Genomic DNA, 23317 nt, shown 5'->3' with positions numbered 1-23317 from the left:
GCAGATGGCAAGTAGTTTAGGATTTGCAAGGCTATACCAATCAAAAGAGAGCTGCAGTGTCAATAAAACTTTATTTATGGACAGTGACATTTTCATTTCATGTACTTTTCATCAGGGTCACAATGACTTGATTTAGCGGCCGCCCTGTGGCTGGCTGCCCCCGGACCTAAGGGGATAAGTACCGGGAGTGGATAAGAAATGCTGCTGCCCGATACCGGGCACCGGACCACCGCTGTGTAAGACGGTCAGCCTCGGCTGGGGCCAACGGCCTCTAGGACCGGGCTGTGGCCTCTCCGCCCCCGGTGGCGATGAGGCAGCGGCGGCGCAGGGCGAGGCCTGGCCGGGCAGGGCGGCGCGAGTCGGGGGCGGGGCGGCGGCGCCGCGTCGTCGTCTTGGTCCCCGCCTCCTCCCCAGGGGCCGCGGCGGAGCCTTGGCGGCGGCGGCGCTCACAACCTGAGCAGAGCGTCTCTGCGGGAGCGGCAACCATCGAGACCCACGCGAGGCGCGTCCCCGTCGGCCTCGCAGCGCTCCCAGGCCGCAGCGCCCGCGCCCCTTCAGCTCGTTCGCTTGCCTTCCTTCCCTGCGGCCGGCTGCGCCATGGCGTTGGCGTTGGCGGCGCTGGCGGCGGTGGAGCCGGCCTGCGGCAGCCGATACCAGCAGGTGAGCAGCACCCGAGTCTAGCCCCAGATCCTGGACCCCAGACCCCGGATCCCGGATTCGGGATCCGGGACCCCGGTCCGGCCGTACCCGCCGTTTGCTTCAGGCCTCTCCCGGCCTGGTCTACTCGACGCCGGGGCTCGGCAGGCCGCGCTGGGCCTGGGGCGGGTCCGCGGGCCCTGGTCTCGGTTCGAGGCCGCCGCGGGCCGGGGCGGAACCTGGCGGTGAAAAACCCGACGCCTGTCTTGTCGCCCGCATTTTCCCGGGCGGGCGGATCTCGGAGTCAGAACTCGCGACTTTGAGGTGGCATCGATCTGGGGACATTTTCCCCCTTTTCACCTTTTGGTTTGATGTCATTGGAAAAAAAAGAAAGGGGTGGGGGAAGACGTGAAGTGGAAAGGGAAACGGGGTGAAGAGAAAGATAAAATCGCTGGTGCTGCCGCCGACTGCTCCCCGCAGCGAGATGCGATTACTCAGGGTTTCAGAGCCTCGTCTGTTGATCGAAACCCATCCCCCTCGCCTCGGTTTTAAGACAAAAGTAAAAAACGCAGCGAGAGACAGCCCCGCAGTTTGCAGTAGATTTGGCAGAGGCGATGTTTTACTGGGGTGATGCCCCCAATGTAGAGCTACAGTGGAGCCACAGGGCGTGTGCCTGGGTGTATTTTAAACGCTTGGAAGTGACGTTTGAAGAAATTTAATAGCATAGCTAGGGAGGACGTGTATAAGAGATGATTGGATTATTATCTCGCGGGTGTGATTTGTAAATTGAGGCCCCAGGGAAAAGAGCTGCTAGTCTTACACACGGTCTGCACTGGCTTTCCCTCGGAAATTTAGAGACCTTCTACGAGGTATGAATCTAACACCTCGTAATTTTGGGAATTGAGCCAGGTAGTGACTGATGTTGATTGGAACCTCAAATAATTCCTCGTGTTTTGTCTCGGTTCAAACGTTTTCGGTTATAATTCGCATACGATGTTCTGGTTCTATGAAATAGAAGATTCTTTCTTAGATGATTTGCAATTTTATGTTTTAGAACTAAGGAAAACAGGCGTGATTAAAACGTGTAGATTAACATTGGTGCAGCCAGTTACTGTTCTGTTTTGCTCTTCAGCCCAGTGTTGTAATCCGCCTCCCCCATCCCCCCGCCCCGCCGCCTTCCGCCCCCGCCTCCAGCTTGGACTCCTGAAATGACTGGTTAAGAATTTAGCCTCTTGGTTCCATAAACACACCCCAGATTGTGGCAGTGCAGTCTAATTCTCGAATCTCTTAACAGCCTGGGGTGTAGCCCATGTTTTTCTGTATGACCTTGGACAAGACTCTGAGATCTTACCTGCTTTAATAAAATGCGAATCACAGATGTCACTTAACTGTCACCAAGGTGTTTGCAAATCACTTGTACCCTGTAGGGTCATCTGATTCATTTTTTTTTTCATCCTGTCTTGGCTAAGGCAAACAAGCAAAAGAGCTGTTTTCTTTGTACTGCCATCTTCTGAGCTACTGGTTAATGCTGATGTACTGCTAGAATAGAGAATTTGTTGGAATGTCACAATTATGGATTCTGTGGTGAAGTATTTAATAGCTTTCAATTCTGCAGAATTGAGCTATGTCAGGGGTAGGCTATCTTTATTTCATTCTTTTGAAAATAATTATTTTCAAGAAATAATCTTTTAAAAAAATGAAAACATAATCTAGAAAATTTATCAAATATGAAAGCCAAAAATACCTACCCAAACATTAATCTATCACTCATAGATAACCAGAGCTATTACTTTACTGTGTATTTTTGTGGACTTATAGTCATGTAAATATACACAAGTATAGATCAGAATACATGTGTGCAGATAAGGAAAGCTAATATTGATTTACTCTGCACCAATAACAGCACTAAGTGGTTTACATCCATTTTTTTTCATTTAATTCTTACAAAATCCTTATGAGTCAGGGGTTGTTCTCATTGTATAGATAAAACAGTCTCAGGGAGGCTCAGTAACTTTTTCAAGGTCACAAAGCTGCTAAATTATGATTACAAGAATAAACACTTACCTACTTAAAACACAGGGCTTGTTGGGTGTGGCAGTGCATGCCTATAATCTCAGTCTATAATCCTGCTACTTGGAAGACTGAGACTGGAGTATAGGAAGTTCAAGGCCAGTTTAAGCAATTTAGGAAGACTCTGTCTCAAAAAAGAGAAAGGGACTAGGTATGGTGGTGCTTGCCTGTAATCCCAGTGATGTGAGAGGTTGAGTCAGGATGATTGAAAGTTTGAGGCCTGCCTCAGTAACTTAGTGACACCCTGTCTCAAAATAAAAACTAGAAAGTACCGAGGATGTAGCTCAGCAGTAAAGCATCCCTGGGTTCAATCCCAGTACCATAAAATAAATATATAAAACTAAAAAACAACAGACTTATGATTCAATGATAGGCACAGGCATTAGCAGATAGATGTATACATGTTTACTCTTTTATATCCATACATATATATACAAGCACATCCTCATATGTTAATGTTTGATTCTGTCCACTTCTGATAGTATTTGTGCTCACTTTTGCATGTGTCCATGTTTATCATGTTTTCAGGCATATACATTTATAAATTTGTATGTGTGTACAAAGAATATATTAAAATGGGTTCATATTTTAGTACTGTTTTGTAATGTGCCTTTTCACATAATTGCTTAGTATGAATACATTCCTGCATCAACTATTTTATTTTTTTTTGGTACTGGGAATTTAACCCAGAAGCACTTAACCACTAAGCCACATCCCCAGCCCTTTTTTATATTTTATGTAGAGACAGGGTCTCACTGAGTTGCTTAGGGCCTTGCTAAATTGCTCAGGCTGGCTTTGAACTCTTGATCCTCCTGTCTCAGTCTTTTGAGCTGTTGGGATTATAGGTTTGCACCATTGTGTCTGGCTGTATTAAATGTTTTTAATGTCTGCATGGCATGTAATTATATGCTGACCATAATGTAATCAATTGCCCGTTGGTAGCCACTGAGAATTTATAAATTTTTTCATCCACTGAAGCTTCATACATATATCTTCAACTATGTAAATTTCTAGGTGTCACGATGCTTGATCAAAGAATATACATACTTAAAAAGGCTTTTTAATTATAGAATGTTGGTGAATTGTCCCAGCAACTTGATAAGAACATGCCCTGGGTTGTCACAGAGGTGTTCTCACTTCTATTTGATCTGGTTAATCAAAATGAGGTGATCTCAAGCAAAGTAAATGTAACAGGAAATGATGTGATATTCATAATCGCAAACTGTTTTATTTGCCTTTATGGTGTTTGTTTGTTTGCAGGGCTGGGAATCAAATTCTGGTCTCACACAAGCTAGGCAAGTGTTCTACCCTTGAGCTACACTGCCAGCCCCTTTATGGTTGTTTTAGGATCAGTCTTCCCCCCCCCCCCCCCCCCCTCGATACTGGGGATTGAATCCAGCGCTTTACATATGGTAGGCAGGCACTCTTCCACTGAGCTACATCCTCAGACCTCCTTTGACTTTTTTTTTTTTTTTTAAATCAGTATTTTTTTTTTTTTTTAATTTTTTAATATTTATTTTTTAGTTTTCGGCAGACACAACATCTTTGTTTGTACGTGGTGCTGAGGATTGAACCTGGGCCGCGCGCATGCCAGGCGAGCGCGCTACCGCTTGAGCCACATCCCCAGCCCCTAAATCAGTATTTTAATATGTGCACAACTGGAATTTTAGCATAGTGACAGACCATAAAGAAACACTCGGCTTATAGGTTTCCTGTGACATAATTTATTTTATTTTTTTTCCTTTTTACATTTTGAAACTGCAGCTATGCGTCCAACCATGTGAATGCATTATTTTGAAAAGTTCTAAGTAGACCCATACCTAGTGTTGAGAAGTTTGCTGTGTGTAGCTTTCTGAGATCGTTAACTCCTGTTTATCTATTCCAAACCCTCTGCTTTACAGAAATAGGTCTTTGCTTATGTCGTGAATTTTAGTCTTCATGCCAGATGTTTTGAGAATCCAGTGGGTGATGATGATACTGCCACATAGGTTGAAAAATAAACTGCAGAATGTTCGATTTCATACTTAACTCATGGCCTACTAGTGAGCGTGTGCATTGAGAGCATCACTGGTAAGTTTATATTGTAGTCTGATAAGAATGTAGAGCAGTTTCAGGAATGACACCTTTTGAGGTAAGTTCTCTTAAGATTTTGGAGGAACAGTTTGATAGGTCAGGAAGTGAGTCATACATGTGCACATACACATATATTTTTTGGCACCTGAGATTGAACTCAGGGGCAATTAACCACTGAGCCACATCCCCAGCCCCTTTTTAAATATTTTATTTAGAGATAGGGTCTTGCTGAGTTGCTTAGGGCCTTGCTCAGTTGCTTGAGGCTGGTTTTGAGCTCATGATCCTCTTGCTTCAGCTTTCCAAGCTTCTGGGATTATAGGCATGCACCACTGTACCCAGGGAGTCTCATATTTTAACAGGTTGAATCATTTGCATTAAAGTATTAGATGAAGTCATGATCTTGGAGGATGGACTGGATAGTGCCCATGTGATTTGTTTTATTTTTTATTTTTTTTAGTTTTATAAGTCATAATTGTATCATGGAATACCCTATACAATGTTTTATCAAGATTTTTAAGGTTACTTCTATATAAGTGGCTACAATTGTCAGTGATCAAAGAAAACTTTTTCAAAAAACTTTTGTAAAATATTTTTTGCAAAAGATTGAGAAGATGAGTAAATTGTTTCTTTGAAAACTTTAAAAAATTGTGGTAAAATACATACAAAATATACTGTTAACTTATTTTTCTTGATGCTATTGATTGAACCCAGGGCCTCATACATGCTCAGCACGTCCTCTACCCTGAACCATAGTATATAGTTCAGTGGCATAAAGTACCTTCACATTTGTGCAACCAGTCTCTATCTTTACAAAACTGAAAATCTGTACTCATTAAACAGTAACTTTCCATTATTCCTGCCCTAGATCCTTTCAACTACCATTCTACTCTAGGTATCTCTTATAAATACAATCAGTATTTGTACTTTTGTTGAGTGGCTTATTTCATTTACCATAATGTCTTAAAGCTTCATCCATATTGTAGCAGGTGTCAGAATTTCTTCTTTAAAGCTGAATGATTTCCTGTTGTATGTGTATACTAAATTTGCTTTTATCTAGTCATCTGTTGATGGACCTGGGTTTGCCTTCACCTTTTGGCTGTTATGCATAATGCTGCTATGAACATGGGTGTACTCTGAGTTTATGCTTTTAATTCTTTATACCCAGTAGTGCAATTCCTGGGTGATATGATAATTCTATTTTAAATTTTTTGAGGAATTGCCATACTGTTTTTCATAGCGCTGCACCATTTTACATTCCCATCAATGGTGCACGAGGGTTGCAGTTTCTGCATATCCTTGGCAACTCTTGTTCCTGTTCTGTTTTTTTTTTTTTTTTTTTTTGATAGTGATCATTTAATGGGTGTGAAGTAGTATCTCCTTGCAGTACTGATTTCCATTTCCCTAATGATAAGTGATGTTGAACATGTTTTCATTGCATTGACCATTGTATATCTTCTCTGAAGAAATGTCTATTCAAGTCCTTAGCTCAGTTTTGAATTGGGTTTTTGTTTTGTTAAGTTGTAGGGATAGAGTTATTTCTTAATGATATTTATATTTTCAACTTTTTACTATCAGGATTTCAGACATACAAAAATAGATTAGGGGGAGGGGAATAGAAAAGACAGTAGAATTAATTGATCATAACTTTTCTAGCCTTGTATTTGTAAATACGACCAGGGTAACACCACATCATGTACAATCACAAGAGTGGGATCCTACATAGAATAAGTTATATTCTATGTTATGTATATTCTGCCAAAATACATTCTACTGTCATATGTAACTAAAAATAAAAAGAAGTTAAAAAACATAGTGTAGTAAACATTATGAACCCATCACCCCAAGTTCAGTAATTATCATGACAGTCAATCTTGTTTCATTTATGCTGTTCCTAGTATTTTGAAGCAAATCCTAGAAATAATATCATTTTATTTATAAATATTTCTGGGTTAACTATCTAAAAATAACAAGTGGTATGATACTTAAAGCAGATATTACCACTGATGAATATATCATGAAAGCTCTTTTGTAATGTTAGGGATATGGAAGCAGGATTTGTCAAAGTCAGGAGTTGCAGATCTGTAACTGTCGTTTGTATTTGATTTGACTCACTCTTGGTAAACCTTGTTCCTCATGTTGTTTTGTAACAGTGGTGGATTCTTATTGATCCATCTTTATTTTCTTGCCTGATCTCACTGATGATTCTTTGTTAGAGGAAATTTGTTTGGCTTACTCATTTTGTCTGTCCCTTGGAAACAGGGCAGGATTTCCTGCTTTGGGCTGAAACCAAGATCCAAGTGAGCTGCTCTAGGGAATCCTGCTCTTAAGGATGTGCCACCCACTTATTCTCTACATAACTCCAAATTACTTTATCCTAGACATCAATTATAGTACATTATAGTAAATTATATTATTTAAAAATCCTATCATGAAGATGACTTTGAATTTTTTATGGAAAAAAAAGGGCTTGAAGAGATTCAAGTTACATCCTCTGATTTATTTGTTCTTAGGGCTTCAAAATAAATGCTTTGGTTCCTTAATTTATTTTTATGTTACTTTTGAATAAGTACAACTGCTTAGCAGAACCATATTCTTGTAATGGTGAACAGTGCTCATTTAGATGAAGATTCTTATCTTACAGATTTATGTTGAAAATCATGTTGATAGTCCTTTTTTCTCAAGTTACTGTTGCCGGTAACCTAAGCAGTTGGTAAACATCATATTAAATTTATTGGGCTTTATGAACTTTCCATTTGTAATTGCTTGGAGGGACTGGCTAGGTGGAAGTATAGTATGTATTGTTAACTTCATCAAGTGTAGTAATACAAAGCCAAGTATTGTCAGACACCACTTAACACATTCTGCTGTTACAATTAGGCTCTTATTGTTCTGAATAACATAGTTTATATTAAAAGTCCCAAGTTTAACAATATTTGTAATGAAGCATTATCTTAGTGCTTATAGCAGTTCCCTTCACATGTATAATTTTAATAGTAATATTAATTTCTTATCTCCCTTGGCAATTTAGCATATTCTTTTGACAATTTTTCTACTTTGCCTTTAATGTATGAGAATGATCAAGTAGTAGTTACCATAAGTAGAGGCTTGAATGCAATTTGGAGGTGATTCTGAAGATTGGACAGTTTATGAATAGAAATAGAAGTGTTTAGGGACGCCTCTAATTCCAGTGGCTCAGGAGGCTGAGGCAGGAGGATTGTGAGTTCAAAGCCAGCTTCAGCAACTTGGTAAAGGTGCTAAGCAACTCAGTGAGACCGGGTCTCTAAATAGAATACAAAAAGGTCTGGGGACGTGGCTCAGTGGTTGAGTGCCCCTGAGTTTAATCCCTGATACCCCCCTCCCCCCAAAAAAAGTATTCAGAGATTGGCTTTTCTTTAATAATAACTTAACATTCAGTGTTTAAATGTGACATTTAAAGTTAAACATGTCACCAGAGTGGGTTATGCTTTTAATCCTAGCTACTTGGAAGAATGAGGCAGGAGGATTGTAAGTTTGAACCCAGCCTGTAATCAAAATAGAAAATTTTTAAAAAGGGCTGGGGATGTAGCTCGGTGGTAGGTCTCCCTGTGTTCAATCCCAAGTACTGCAAATAATAGTAATAATAAAAATAAGAAATTAAAACTTTTCAATTTATACAATAATACATAGATAAATTCTTCAAGTGCTAGATTCAAGCAGTAAGTTTCTAAAGGAAAATTTGATTTTCCTTTTTCTTCCAGTCCCTCTCCAGAAGTATTAACTTCTCAAGTTTGGTATGTATTCTTTAGACTTTCTTACCGTTCCTTTGCTGTTGAAAAGTTTTTATTTTTTTATTCATGTGTATGCGTGCAAATGTGAGCGTGTATGCACACGTGTTGGATATTGGACCCAGGGCTTTGGGTGTGCTAAACATTCATTTTACCATTGAGTTACACTCCTACCCCTTCTTCTTTTGTTTTTGTTTTCTTTCTTTTTTGGTGGCACTGAGACTTGAACCTGAGGCCTCACACATACTCTTGACACTGAACTGCAACATCCTTAGTCCTTTCATTTAATTTTGAGACAAAGTCTTGCGAAGTTGCTGAGGTTGTTCTTTGAACATTGTGATTTTCCTGCTTTAGCTCCCTGAATACCTGGAATTACAGCTGTGCATTATCACGTGCAGTTCTAGTTAGTATTTTTTTTCTTTTTTAGTTGTAGATGGACACAATAACTTTATTTGATTTTTTTATTTTTATGTGGGGCTGAGGATCGAACCCAGTGCCTCAAGCAAGTGTTCTACCACTGAGCTATAACTGCAGCCCCTCCATTTCATACTTTTAAGTGTGCTTTTTAGAACATTTTTATGTTTATGGAAACACTAAGAAGACAATACTCAGTTTCCATATACCCACACCTACTTTCTTCTGTTAATATTTTACATTAGTATGATAAAACTTTCATAATTAATGATAAAATATTGATAACACTATTTGCAGTACCAGGGGTTGAACCCAGGGGCCATCTACCATTGAACTACATTCCCTCCCCCCCCCCTTTTTTACTTTTTATTTTGAAACAAAGTGGCACCAAGTTGCACAGGCTACCCTTGAATTTGTAGTCCTTCTGTCTCAGCCCTGTGAGTAGCTGGGATCACAGATGTGCACCAATGTGCCTAGCTCAGATTTTCTAAGTTTTGTTCCCCGCCCCCCCCACCCCAGGTCCCCTCTCATATACTACATTACATGTAGTCCTCATGATTCTTGTCTGTGGTAGCCCAACTTCCCTTGTTTTTGATAATCTAGACAGTTAAATTAGTACAGGTTAGATATTTGTAGAGTATTCCTAAATTTAGATTGTTTTAATGTTTTTCTTAATGTTAGACTGGAGTTGTGGATTTTGAGGAGTAAGACCACAGAGGTAAAGTGCCATTCTCATTACATTCTATCAAGAATATCTGCTGTTATTGTTTAGATTTTAGGTGTCCCCCAAAAGCTCATGTGTGAGACAGTGCAAGAAGGTTTAAAGGTGAAATGATTGGATTGTGAGAACCTTAACTCAATCAGTGAATTAATTCCCTGACAGGGATTAACTGGAGGTTAATAGCTGGAGGTGAGTCACACTGGGGGTGCTTTTGGAGTATATATTTGGTGAGCTGAGCTTAGTCTGTCTCTGCTTGCTGATCATCCTATGAGCCCCTTCTCTCCACCACACTCTTCTGCCATGATGTTTTGCCTCACCTTGAGCCCTGAAGAATGGAGCTAGTGGAGCTAGTTTTCTGTGGACTGAGACCTCTGAAACCATGAGCCCCAAATAAACTTTTCCTTCTCTGAAATTATCCTTGTCAGTCTTTTAGTCTCAGCAGCAAAACACTGACTAAAACACATGCTATCAATATGACTTATTGCTGTCGTAATGTTTGGCAGGTTTCTTTCTCATAAAAATACTCTTTTACCCTCTTCCCATACTATACTGTTTGTGAGGAAGTCAATATGCAACATCCCATACATAAGGAGTGGGGACTTAACACAAAAGGCAGGGTATTTGCATAAATAATGCAGAATTTATCTGTATGAGATGTCTTTTCTCTATTAATTTCTAAATTTTGGTTTATATCTGAATAGATTTATAAAAATTTATATCTGTATGTACTCAAATACTTATAATTATTTGGGGTCATAATTCAATAGCAATTTATTTTGTCACTAAAATTATTCCAGCTTTGGCTAGTGGGAACTCTTGAGGTAGTGCCTGTGTCCCCTTGACCATCATTGTGCTTTTGTTTCTTTCTTTCCTTTTTTTTTTTTTTTTTCTTTTTAAAGCACTCATTTGCTTTTTGGTACCAGACTCATCTTATGTATTTCCTCAATTCCTAGAATTGGGCATTTCTCCAAGGAAAATTCCTTTTATTGGAGAATAATACTAGAAGCCATATCTACATTCATTTCTACTGGGCTGTTGTTTCTTCCAGGCCTTGTAAGCTGACAAAGCAAGGAAATATATGTGTATATATTACCCTGTGGTTATATCCATCTATAAATATTTTTTTGCTTTTTTTATTGTTAAAAAAATTAAGTCTGTTAAGTATGAACACTACCATTTAACTATACCCCCAGCCCTATAAATATTTCTGTATGTTACCATCTGTCTATATGAAGCTAAACATAAGTTCATACTAATATCTCTGCTCTAATCCATTACCACATGAATCAATCTAGCCTATTTCCCTTATCTGTAAACTCCCTTTCCAACAGTGATAAATTTGGCTCCCACCATCTGGCATTCATTTACTTAATTCTTCAGTTCTGATATGCATGTAGAGTGGCATTAGACTTGTTAACCCATGCCTGTGTGGGAAACAGTCTTATTCACTAGAGGACAGGATATATATTTGGTTGCAGACTACTCATTTCCAGAGTTACTTAGGTCAGCACCTTTCTCCTATACTCTTTTTTAAAAAATTCTAGTTTGTTATATATGACAGCAGAATGCTTATTACAATTCACATTACACATATAGAGTACAATTTTTCATATCTTTGGTTGTATACAAAGTATATTCACACCATTTGTGTCTTCATACATGTACTTAGGGTAATGATGTCTATCTTATTCCACTGTCATTTCTACCCCTATACCCTCTCCCTTCCCCTTCACCCTACATTTTCCCCATACTCTTTTTTTTTTTTTTTAAGATGTTGATGGATCTTTATTTTATTCATATATTAAATGCGGTGCTGAGAATCGAACCCAGGGCCTCACACATGCCACTGAGCCACAACTCCAGCCCCTCTCCCATACTCTTGATTAGATTCTTCCATACATTTATATAGTTTTCTCACATTCTGCATACTATGCTGGGTCTTCCTGGTCACCTAAATGAATTTATAACATTTGCATACATTAAATTCACTCTCCTGCAAAGTTCTATAAGTTTTGACTTTATCCTTATTTTCCCCTGCTTTTTAACTAAACAATACATCTTAAGGAAAACAGTATGCTTTTCTTTTTCTTTCTTTCTTTTTTTTTTTTTTGGTACTGTGGATTGAACTCAGGGGCACTCAACCACTGAGCCACATCCCCAGCCCTATTTTGTGTTTTATTTAGAGACAGGGTCTCACCAAGTTGCTAAAACATTTTAGGAATTTTAGTGTGATCAAAATAACATTTTTTCTTTAATTAAGCCACAAAGACTATTTGAACACAATATGCTAATTGTTATAGGTTAAATACTGAATGTTATAGTATTCTATAACATTGCTGAGGCTGGTTTTGAACTTACGGACCTTCATGCACCACTGATTACAGGCATTTTTGGGGGGGAGATATATATTTATATATTTATATGTAATATATATGTATGTATATATATATAATTTATATATTTTTTTTCACAAAACTTTTTTACTTTGCCCTTACCTTTTTTATTTTTTATTTTTTTGTGGTGCCAGGGATTGAACCAAGGACCTCATGCCTACTAGCACTATACCACTGAGCTACATCCCCTGCCCTACCCTTCTAAAATTTTGATGAAATTTTGTGGACTAGGGAAATGAGCAATAGTAGTCTTAGTATTTTGAAGCTTTGGTTTTAGACACTGTATGTTATAGGATTCAGACTTTTGTATTTTTGCCTTAATAAGCAGTTCTTCCTTTCTTCCTTCTCTTTCCCTTCTTCTGCTTCCTTTTCACCCTCTTCTTCCTCTTCCCTATCCGTATCTTTTTCCCTTTTGGTGCTGGGCTTTGAACCCAGGGTCTTGTACCTGCTAATAAGCACATGCTCTACCAGGGAGCTACACTCCTAGCTCCTTTTCCCCATTAAGTTTCCATTTGCCGGTGTGGTTGTTTGCTCCTCGTTGCTTTTTTCTCCCTGGTTGGTCTTTTATGAACCCTTTGTGTTAGAAGCTTTCTGTGGTAATCCTTTGACTGCACATTAACAGAGTGCTCCACCAGGAAAGCAGTTTGGAAGCTCAGTATGTTTGATGGAGCTTCTCACTGTGGCCTGTACCCACTAGGCTGTTCTTTGTGTCATTGTCTTTGGATCTTTTCTCATCATCTTTTCTCATGGACTGGTCAGTTTCTTCAAGAATAGGTCTGGCTGCTAGGAGTTTGGGAGTGACTAGAAAAAGAAGGCAGGGAGCTCTCAACATTTAGTGTAGAAATCTCTCACTGTTTTCTGTATGTTACCCTTTCCCTTAAACTCCAGTGTCTTAGGTCAAGAGCTCTCAGTCTCCTGAGAATAAATCTGTATTCTTCTAATGGAAATCCTGAGAGCTGTATATGTTTAATTGCTCCTCCAAACTTCCTGTTTTTAAAGCCCATTTTCACTCCTACTTAACTGCTGCCACAGATTTCTGACCTTATTTTGGTGACAACAGGCTGTTTTTCTGCTTTCTTTTTCTAGGATTCTGCTTTCTTGGGTCTCATGAGTCAATTACCACTTGTCATCCAACTTTTGGCTTTCAGAATTTTATTGCTTCCTCTCCCTTTGCTTATCTTTGTAGATATTTGCCTTTAAATGAACAACATTTTACTAATGTCTACATTTAAGAGGGCTTTGGAAGGATTAGTGGCAAATGTGTGTGTTTAACCTTTATTATTATTAGTGGCAAATGTGTGTGCAACTATTTCTTTGTCTTTTTTATTCACTAAACTGTAGGGTTGATGAGATAAAAAACATCAGCCACATTCACCTTGGCCAAACCAATATCAGTCAAGGCCTGGCACTTTTTTTTTTTTTGGCCTCGATAATCTTTATTCAATTACTGTAGCAACTTCTGAACTGGTTTCTAGCTCCATATTTTTTTTTCCTTTTTAAATTTTTTTCTACATACTTGTACAGTAGGGTTAAATTAATCTAGTAATAAGCATGGAAAAATGAAATGTTCTTTGATAATAGGGATTGTGGAAATGTCTGCATCCATTTCTTTGCTCTTAGTGTTCTTGCCAGAGAAGAGGACCTCATGTGCAGGCCTGTGTCCATGTGGACCTTTTTTCACCCATGATTTCTGCCTGAGTGTACTATTATACCAGGCTAATAAGCAAGCATAACTTCTCAGCTTTAGGGCTAGCTCTGGTAGCACATGCTGCAGTCAGTGTTTGTATTTGGGTCCTAGGCATGGCTCTGATTGTCTTTTCAGTGTATTCCACTGTCTTTTCAATGCAGAATATTCTATTTGTTGGACTATTCTATTTGTGCCAATTGGTTATTTTAATAAGGAAAAACATTTTAGGAATTTTAGTGTGATCAAATATCATTTTTTCTTTAATTAAGCCATAAAGTCTATTTGAACACCGTATGCTATGCTAAGTGTTATAGGTTGAATACTAAATGTTATATGTTTTGTATTTTTAAGAGATAAAGATTGGAGATGTCTGTTTCTCCTCTTTCTTTCTTTCTTTTTCTTTTTTTTTATACCAGGGATCAAACCCAGAGAGACTTATCCACTGAGCCATATCCCTAGCCTTTTTATTTTTTTATTTGGACTCAGGGTCTCACTTAGTTGCTTAGGGCCTCGCTAATTTGGTGAAGCTGGTTTTGAACTTGAGATCCTCCTGCCTCAGCCTGCTGAGCTGCTGCCAATCCCAATCTAGCTGCCTTTTCTGAGTAGGTTTTTGGTAGAACTGTATCTCCATGCCTCTTTTGGTTAATATGTGCTAGTAATGTATTTATGATGTGCTACTCACTGTGTAATGTGGGGTGAATACACCAATAAACCATGCTAAGTTTCAATTCGGCAGAAGGCTTAGGTCAACAAAGAACATTACCACCCCTCCAAGGGCTCCTTTCAATGCTCTTCTAGTTATCCACTTCTCCAGGGTAACCACTAACTGGTGTGTTAGGTTTGTCTGTGTGTGTATGTGTGTTTTAATCTTTTTTTATAAATATAAACATTTATACTTTGACTAGTTTGATCAACATTATGTTTGTATGTAGTTACAATTTATTAATTTACATCATTGGATACTATTCCATTCTGTGAAGTTAAAACAATTTAGTTACCCATTCTACTATTGACAGGCACTTGAGTGATTTCCAGTTTTATGAATAGTGTTTCTTTGAACATCTTGTATGATTTTTTTAAACTTTCTTTTGTGGGTACGTGTGGTATAGGGTATGAACCCAGGGCTCCATGTATGCTAGGCAAGTGCTCTGCCATTGAGCTACACCCTCATCCCTTTTTATTTTTTATTTTGAGGGAGGATCTCACTGAGCTACTCAGACTAACCAGCGATCCTCCTGCATCAGCCTTCCAAGTAGCTTGGTTAACAGGTGTGCACCATCCTATTTGGCTATGCTTGTATAAAATCTTGATGTGGGCTAGAAATGTCCTTTAGTCAAGCCCAGGATCATTTTTGCTCTATTTTGAATTTATAAGTAGAAACAAATAATTTTTAATATTGTTCTTAAAATCTAAAAGAATTCTTGAATTCTTGAATGCCATTTATAGTTCATGCTTTATTGTGAAAATTTATTTTTCCAACAAAAGGGTTGGAAATGGGTTGCTCATGTATCATTTTAAATGGTGACTAATTAGGAGCTTGGTTTGCTTTCATGTTTCTGTTTTAGAGTTTAATGTATCTTAGTTGAAGATTTTATAGAGTTTTAAAAAATAGATTGTATTTACCACCTTCAAATTTACCTTATAGACTAGATTTTACATAGCTACTATTTTTAATATTATTTACTTTGTAAACAAAAGATGTACAGTTTCTGCTATCTTGTCAAATTCAGGGGAACAAACCAGTGACGAGTCTCCATTTCAACCTTTCTTGCTTTAGGACTTTTAAATTTTTTTTTTTTTTTTTTCCCAAGTAGCCCTTGAGGTCTGAAGTAAGCCTGATTTTTTTTTTTTTTTTTAATGGAACCAATTAGAAAAGGATGGACTCAAGGACACAGTCTGGTTATTAGCTTGAATGCTATTAAAAGATGCTATGTTCAGTGGCAGAGAGATCTGCTATTTCCTATTTAAAACATTCCGGCAAGTGTCTCTTTATTTCCTCAGTTTTTGGAAAATCATGACCCACTGAGGTCAAACCATTAACCTGGAAGGCTCTTGATTGCAGGTTTTACTGAAGCTTGGTGCCAGGAAACATTGGGGACCATTTCCTTGAAGGTATTTTGGTGGAGCTATCAGTGATAGAAATACTTGGATGTAAGGTACAGATCCCAAAGGTTGGCAGGTTAACAAATTTCTAATGCTGCTCAAACATCTCACAGTGCTAATACCATAGCCATAGTTGGCTAATTTATTATCTTCATGGATGTGGAGTCATTTCTCCAAATGCCTTGGCTAAGTTGAGGTTGGAGGAGATGCATGCCTACTATGTTGTTACCTTCTTTTCTTTCTTGTTAATTTGAACCTAAAATAAGGAATAGAAAGTTAAGGAAGACAATCAGAATGATGATCATAGTTCACAGGATTTGCTTTCTCATCTCTAAGGACTTATATAAATACTGAGAATATTTTCTCTCCTGCCAAACCAAGTGTTCATCAGTTGTATTTATGTTAACAGTGACAACCACAAAAATCTTTAAATAGAAAGCTTTACAAACTAATGGGTTTTCTAAGAGGATTTACTGCAATATTGTTTTTTTCATATGTTGTGTTGATTTAAAAATCATTCTAATTACTTGATTTTCCTCTGTTTGGGTGAATTTTAATATTTTCTTATTTTCATTTTGGCATTAAGAAAATTCGTATTTATCTTTTCTTTCTAACATGAGTGACACTATTAGGGATTGTCTAAATTCAGTGTATTTTTTCCCCCCTAGTACGGGAATTGAACCCAGGCTGCTCACTGAGCTACATCCATAGCCCTTTTTATCTTTTGAGACAGGCTGCCCTTGAACTTGTTATCCTTCTGCCTTAGCCACTGGGATGTTGATGGGATCAAAATCCTTTCCTTTTTGTTGAGGGGCATAGTTATTAACTTAGCAAGATATCATAATTTGGAGTAGTTAATTTTGGGTTTTGTTTTAAGTAAAATTTATATAATATAGTTTTCCTTTTTCAAAATTAAGAAATACTCTTACCCTGTTTTGGGGGGCATAAAATTCACATACCATAAAAGTATTCTACCACTCAGCTACATCCCCAACCCTGAAATATTCTTTTGTTTTTTAATTTTTTTTTTTTTTAGTTGCATGTGGTTTATGTGGTGCAGAGGATTGAACCCAGTACCTCACACATGTGAGGCGTGTGTTCTACCACTGAGCTACAACCCCAGCCCCCTGAAATAATCTTTTAAAAGTGTAAAGTTAACTGGGCCTGGTGTAGTGGCATGTGCCTGTAATTCCAGCAATTTGGGAGGCTGAGGCAGGAAATTTAAGTTTAGCAATTTAGTGAGGTCCCAAACAACTTAGTGAGACCCTGGCTCAAAATAAAAAATAAAACAGGCTGGGAATGTAGCTCAGTGGTAAAGCGCCCCTGGGTTTATCCTCAATACCACCAAAAGAGAAGCATAAAGTTAGCCAGATTTGGCATTGCATGCTTATAATCCCAACTACTCAGGAGGCTGAGGCAGATCACAATTTTAAAGCCAGCCTGGGTGATTTAGGGAGATCTTGTAGATCTTGTAGCTCAGTAGTAAAGAGTACTTGCCTACTGTGTGGGAGGATCTGGGTTCAATCTCTGGTTCCAATAAATAAACAACAAAAAAAAAAGCATGTACAGTTCAGTTTAGTAATTTTTGTTATATCCACAAGGTTGTACAGTTATTACAGCTGTCTAATTTAAAAACTTTTTTCGTTTTTATCAGGGTCTCACTATGTTGCATAGAACTCTCAATTCTTCTACCTCAGGCTCCTCGGAAACTGAGATTATAGGTGTGAGCCACAGCACCCAGCTCTCAAAACATTTTTTATCACCCCAGCTGGGTGTTGTAATTACAAATATCTGTAATCCCAGTGACTAGGAAAGCTAAGGCAGGAGGATCAGAAGTTTGAGGCCAGCTTCAGCAATTTAGCAAGACTCTGTTTAAAAAAAAAAAAAAAAAAAAATTTAAAGAGCTGGGATGACCCCCAAAGAAACTCAGATCTATTAGCAGTTAGATGCTTTCTTTCTATTCCACTTTGTCAGAACTTGGCAACATCTGATCTTTCTCTATGGATTTTTGCATTTTTTGAAAATGTTATATAAATGGAAGAGTACAGCATATGGTCTTTTTTACTAGTGACTTCTTTCTCTTAGTACAGTGTTTTCAAGATTCGTTTATGTATTGGGTTCATAGCATGTATTAGTAGTTTGTACTTTTTTGGGCTAAAAAATGAAATATACCACATATTATTTATCCTTTGACGTTTTGGCTACTATGAATAATGCTGCTGTAAATTTTCATGTGCAAGATTTTGTGTGAACATGTTTTCATTTCTCGTGTGTGTGTGTGTGTGTGTGTGTGTGTGTATGCACCTAGGAGTAGATTTGCTGGGTCTTATTGTAACTCTGTTTTAACTTTTTTGAGAAACTGCCAAACTTTTCTATAGCAGCTGCACTATTTATATCTCACCAGCAGTGTATTAAGGTTCCACTTTTTCCATATAGGCAGCAACATCCTTATGGTCTTTTTTATTTGAGCTGTCTTGTGAAATGATAAGGTTTTGACTTGAATTTCCCTGATTACTTACTGATTTTGAGCATTTTATGTCTATTGACCATTTGTGTATTCTCTTTGGAGAAATATCCATTCTGATTCTTTGTCCATTTTTAAATAGGGTTGCCTTTTTATTGCTGAGTGTAACTTACTTTGTCAAAATTAAATAAAATATAATCCCCTAATTTATAGCAATTTAGTAGAAAACGGGCTGGAACTCAGTGGTAGAGCACTTGCTGGGCACATGCAAGGCCCTGGGTTCCATCCAGAGTGGGGAAAAGCATTTAACAGAGAACTGTTTTTGAATGGGAAGAATTTGGGGATGTTAGGGTGACACGATTTATAGTTACATTATATACAATAAAGAATTTATAGTCTTCACAAACATTGTGGCTCTTTTTGAATAACAGTAAAATTGCATACTCAGTTGTTTATCTAAAGGAATGTGCTTGTTACCTCCTGGTAATTATACCGTCTCCTTTGGTAGGATTTAGAGTATACAGAAGTAGTGGGTTGCTAATGAAAGGTTTAAAAATTACATTTTAAGGTGAAAGTTTTACAAATTGTAGAATTTAAAATGGTAATTAACTTTTAAAACTAGAGTTTAGGCATTGACCCAGGATTTTATGAGATTTATTTTAAGTTGGCAACTTAAAGAAGGGACTTGAAATTGCAAGAATTATTTATTTACTTATTTTGTAGTACTGAGGATTGAAGCGTTGTACCACTGAGCCATTAGGGATTGATCATTGATAGCTGAGTGAACTGCAGAGAGGCGGGACTTCAACTGAAGGAAATAGTTCAGTGGTAGTGTACCCTGGAAGGTTTATCTTTTCCCTGTACCACCCATCCCCCTTCCTGGTCGCCATGACCTCAGCAGCTTTTCTCTGCCACACCCTTTGCTGTGCTATTTCTGTCTTGGAGCCAGCCAACCATGGACTGAACCTGTGAAACATGAGCCAAAAGAAATGCTTTCTCCTCTAAGTTGTTCTTGTCAGATGTTTTGGTCACAGCAATGAAAAACTAACATGTGTTGGTACCTATCTTGGAGCATATTATTTATGGGGTTGTTTGTTTGATTTTCAGTAGTGGGATTTGAACCCAGGGCTCTGCACATGCAAAGCAGGTACTCTACCACCAAGCTACATCCCCAGCTCTTTTTATTTTATTTTTTATTTTGAGACAGAGTCTTCTCATGTTGCCCATGCTGGCCTCAAACTTGAGATCTTCCTGCCTCAGCCTACTGAGTTGCTGGGATTTAGGTATGCGCTGCTGTGCCCAGCTTGTATTTAGTAAGATTTTTTTGTTGTTGTTTTTTTCCCATTCTTAGTAAATATAGAGAATTGAAGAATGACTTTTTAGTGCCTATAGGTACTGACATTTGATGCAGTTATAAATTGTTGCCCCTTATTGAGCACTAATCCTAGGCTTGGCACTGCTGTTGCTCAAAAACAGCTTGTTTCTAAACTGAAGATTATCTTTAAAACTTCTTAGGGGAAGGTGGTAGTAAAACCTTCTTGCTGGGGTGGGAACTCAAGTACAAATTAAAGCCTGTGGTATAAATGTCTTTAAACTTGTTAAATTCAGGTTTGTTTCTTTTAGAACTAGAACTACACACTGGAGATTTTTTTTTTTTTTCTTTTGAGAAAGGATCTCACTATATTAATCAAAATTGCCTCTATCTCTTGGGCTCAAATGATTCTCTAGCCTCAGCCTCCTGAGTTGTTGGGAATATAGGCATGTACCACTGTACCCTGGCTCTTGGGGGGTCTTTAAAAGATCATATTTATTTTTAATAGCAGTAGTAGTTGGATGCAGAGGAAATGAGAAGGGTGAGAATCCTTTATTTTATTTGCAGGCTTAATCTTGAGTAGCATTTGTTGGTAAATAAATATTTTTTAAAATTTAGAGTAAAGCTGGGCATGGTAGTACATCCTGTAATCCCAGAGACTGTGGCTGAGGCAAGAGCATCCCAAGTTCAAGGCCAACCTGGGCAACTTAATGAAACTTCCTCTTAAAATAAAAATAAAAAGGGTTGAGAATGAAGCTCAGTGTTAGAGCGCACCTGGGTTGAACCTCAGTACTGTGTGGGTTTGGGTATGGGGGGTGGGATTTGAAGGTGATCAAGGCCAAGAGGTACAACTATAGATTATGATATATCTAAAGTGGGAACATAGAAAAGAAAGTAAAGTAATAATGTAGAGTGCAGTAAAATGAAAGGCCACCTGAATTTTAAGATGATTATTGTTCTTATTTCAGTGATAGAGACAAAGGTAGTTACAGACAATTTTGTATTAAACTCAGTATTTTCTATTATGTGTAAGCAGTTGAATAATTCTGTTTGGAAAAAGTAGTGCCATAATCATAGTAGAGGGGCTGAGGTTTAGCTTAGTGGTAAAGCTAAGTGTTTGGCTTAGTGCCTAGCATGCTCTAGGCCATGGATCAATTTCAAGCCCCAGAACCACAATAAATAATTAATGAAATTAATTAATTAATTAAAAGTAGAGTTAAGTAAAATTGGTCAAATTTTAACAAAAATATGATGAAAAGAATCCAGTCCCCAACAGCTAGTATCACAGTTATCCTGTAGCACTTTGCACTGAGAACAGAAATTCCTATTGCTTTTAGACCTGCCTCTTAGAGGATCACCTACAATTCAGCTTCTGTGACTGTTAAGATGGACTGGGGTAGGCTCCTACTGATCTAATTGATATGAGACTGTGAGCCTTTCCAACTGCAACCTAAAGTGACAATGATATACTTAATTCTCAGAGCTCTGAAGAGAGGCTGAAGAGATCCTTGACCTCTGGAAGTGTTCCCAGACACAGAAAAAGAAAATCTTAAAAAATAATTTTTTGAGTTGTGTTTAGGTGGTGCACACATGTAATTCCAGTTGCTTGAGAGGTTGAGGCATGTGAATGGCAAGTTCAAGTCCAACCTCAGCAAATTAGCAAGACTGTTTCAAAAATTAAAAGGGCTCGGGGTATAGCTTAGAGCTAGAGTGGCCTTGGGTTCAATCTCCCAGTAGCATTAAAAAAAAAGGAACCAGGTAAATAATTCATTGCCCGCTCTAGTTTTACTATACACATTCCCTCTCCTTTATTAGTGAGTACCTGACCTATGGTTCCCAAAGTGTAAAAATGTGTATGTTTAAGATTTTAGGGGATGGGCGCTGTGGCGCACACCTCATCCCAGTAGTTCGGGAGGCTGAGGCACGAGGATCCTGAGTTCAGAGCCAGCCTCAGCAAAAGTGAGGCCCCTAAGTAACTCAGCAAGACCCTGTCTCTAAATAAAATACAAAATAGGGCTGGGGATATAGCTCAGTGGTTGAGTGCCCCTGAATTCAATTTCCGATATAAAAACAAAAACAAAGCAATTTTGATGTCCAGCAAGTTATCATTGAACATAATAGGGATCACTAAGTATCTTTTTTAAAAAGGTCATTGCTCCCCCCCCACACACACATTATAGTTTTATTTTTAAAAACAAGTCTAATTTTAGCACCAAAATTATAGAAGTAAGCCAGAGTGGGAAGGTGAGGTGAGATCTTGGGATCACCCCAGTGGTATAGAGCCTCCACTATTATCATAGAGTCATAATGTTTTATTTTTTGTGCTGGGGATTATTGAACCCAAGGGTGCTCTTCCACTGGGCTACATCTACGCCAGTCCACCCGCCCCCGCCCCAGTCCTTTTAACTTTTTATTTTGAGATAGGCTCTCACTAAGGTGTTGAGGGTCTTGCCAAAGTTGCTAAAGCTGGCCTTGAACTTGGAATCCTTCTCCCTCAGTCTCCTGTCATTGGAATTACAGGCATATGCTACTATACCCAGCTTGTTTTTCCTTTTTTAAAAGATGGAAATATTTTTACATGATTTTAAAGTAATGATTTTTAATGGAGCAATCTTTCTTTTTTCCTCACCAAAGAGAAAATTGGGGTTTCTGAGAATGTTGGAATTTCTTCGATCTGTTATCTGTTACTGTGATGGCCAATGATCAAATTTCACATTACCAGGTTGCTAGGAGACTGGCAGCATATCTTATAGACACAGGCATGTAAAACCTCTTTAGTCTTTGAACATCTGTATTTCTTAGAATTGCCATGTTTCCTTTCTGAAACCTAAATTATACAGAGGAAACATGATTACTTTGACCTAGATCAGGAAATATAAAACAGGTCAGAAATCAGACAAATCTTAAATAAGGGACATTCCTGGCTGCCTTACAGTAAGGTAACATTTTTGGAAAGCTGTTTTTGCTTCTGTTCTTGTGGCTGGTACTTTTGTTGCTGAGTTTTGTGACCTTCCCTTGGCACAAGAGTGGTTATTGGGGGAGCTGAGAATTCCCTTTTGAGGGCTTCAGATTATATTAAAGTCACTAATACAGATAAATCATGGTTCAGGAACTTCATCAAATAATCACTGGTTTGGCATCCCAAGAATGTTTGACTTTCCTATAGCTATTTTGCTCTTACACTTTCATTTATAAGAAAAAATTATCTTAGGTTATAACACAATTATTTGGAGAGTGCCTTCGATTTAGATTACTAGGACTCAAAAAATATGCCCAAATGATGTATGCTGATGAGAACAAAGTATGATAATTCATTTGAAGTTGAATGCTTTGCAATAGTAATTGGAAAAGTTTGTTGGGAATCTGGTTTTTAATAGCATGGGGCGTAGAGATTGAGATGGCTAATTAGAATTTAATGGATTAGGGAGCTCTGCTTCATGTTATGACACCTTAGGTCTTGTTCTGTCTCAGTCTGTGATAGAGTTAGTATAACACTATTGATTCGAAGTGGTGTGTGTTTTGTAAGTATCTCAGTTGACTCTATACATTATGATACTGAAGCCAGGGCCAGACCCCTAAATTAGTTACATCAATGAATATTTGTTAGTACTTTACAGATTGGCTCCCAGTTCCAGCAAATTCATCTTTTAAATAAATATGGGCTGCAAATCACACTGGAA

The 23317-nt window shown here is 38.2% G+C and overlaps 1 protein-coding gene across 2 annotated transcripts in view; it reads left to right on the top strand.

Moving 5' to 3' along the window:
- Window positions 1–414: 414 nt before the first annotated feature.
- Window positions 415–23317, top strand: part of Ndfip1 (Nedd4 family interacting protein 1) — a 51726-nt gene continuing 28823 nt past the window's right edge. For both annotated transcript variants that reach the window (XM_027927734.2, XM_027927733.2), the window contains exon 1: window positions 415–660. In XM_027927734.2, coding sequence (XP_027783535.1) covers window positions 598–660 — 63 coding nt within the window. In that variant the 5' untranslated portion in view covers window positions 415–597. The remainder of the gene's footprint in view (window positions 661–23317) is intronic.

This window comes from Marmota flaviventris, chromosome 5 (assembly GCF_047511675.1).
Source record: "Marmota flaviventris isolate mMarFla1 chromosome 5, mMarFla1.hap1, whole genome shotgun sequence".
Classification (NCBI taxonomy): domain Eukaryota; kingdom Metazoa; phylum Chordata; class Mammalia; order Rodentia; family Sciuridae; genus Marmota; species Marmota flaviventris.
This window is presented reverse-complemented; position numbering and strand designations above follow the sequence as displayed.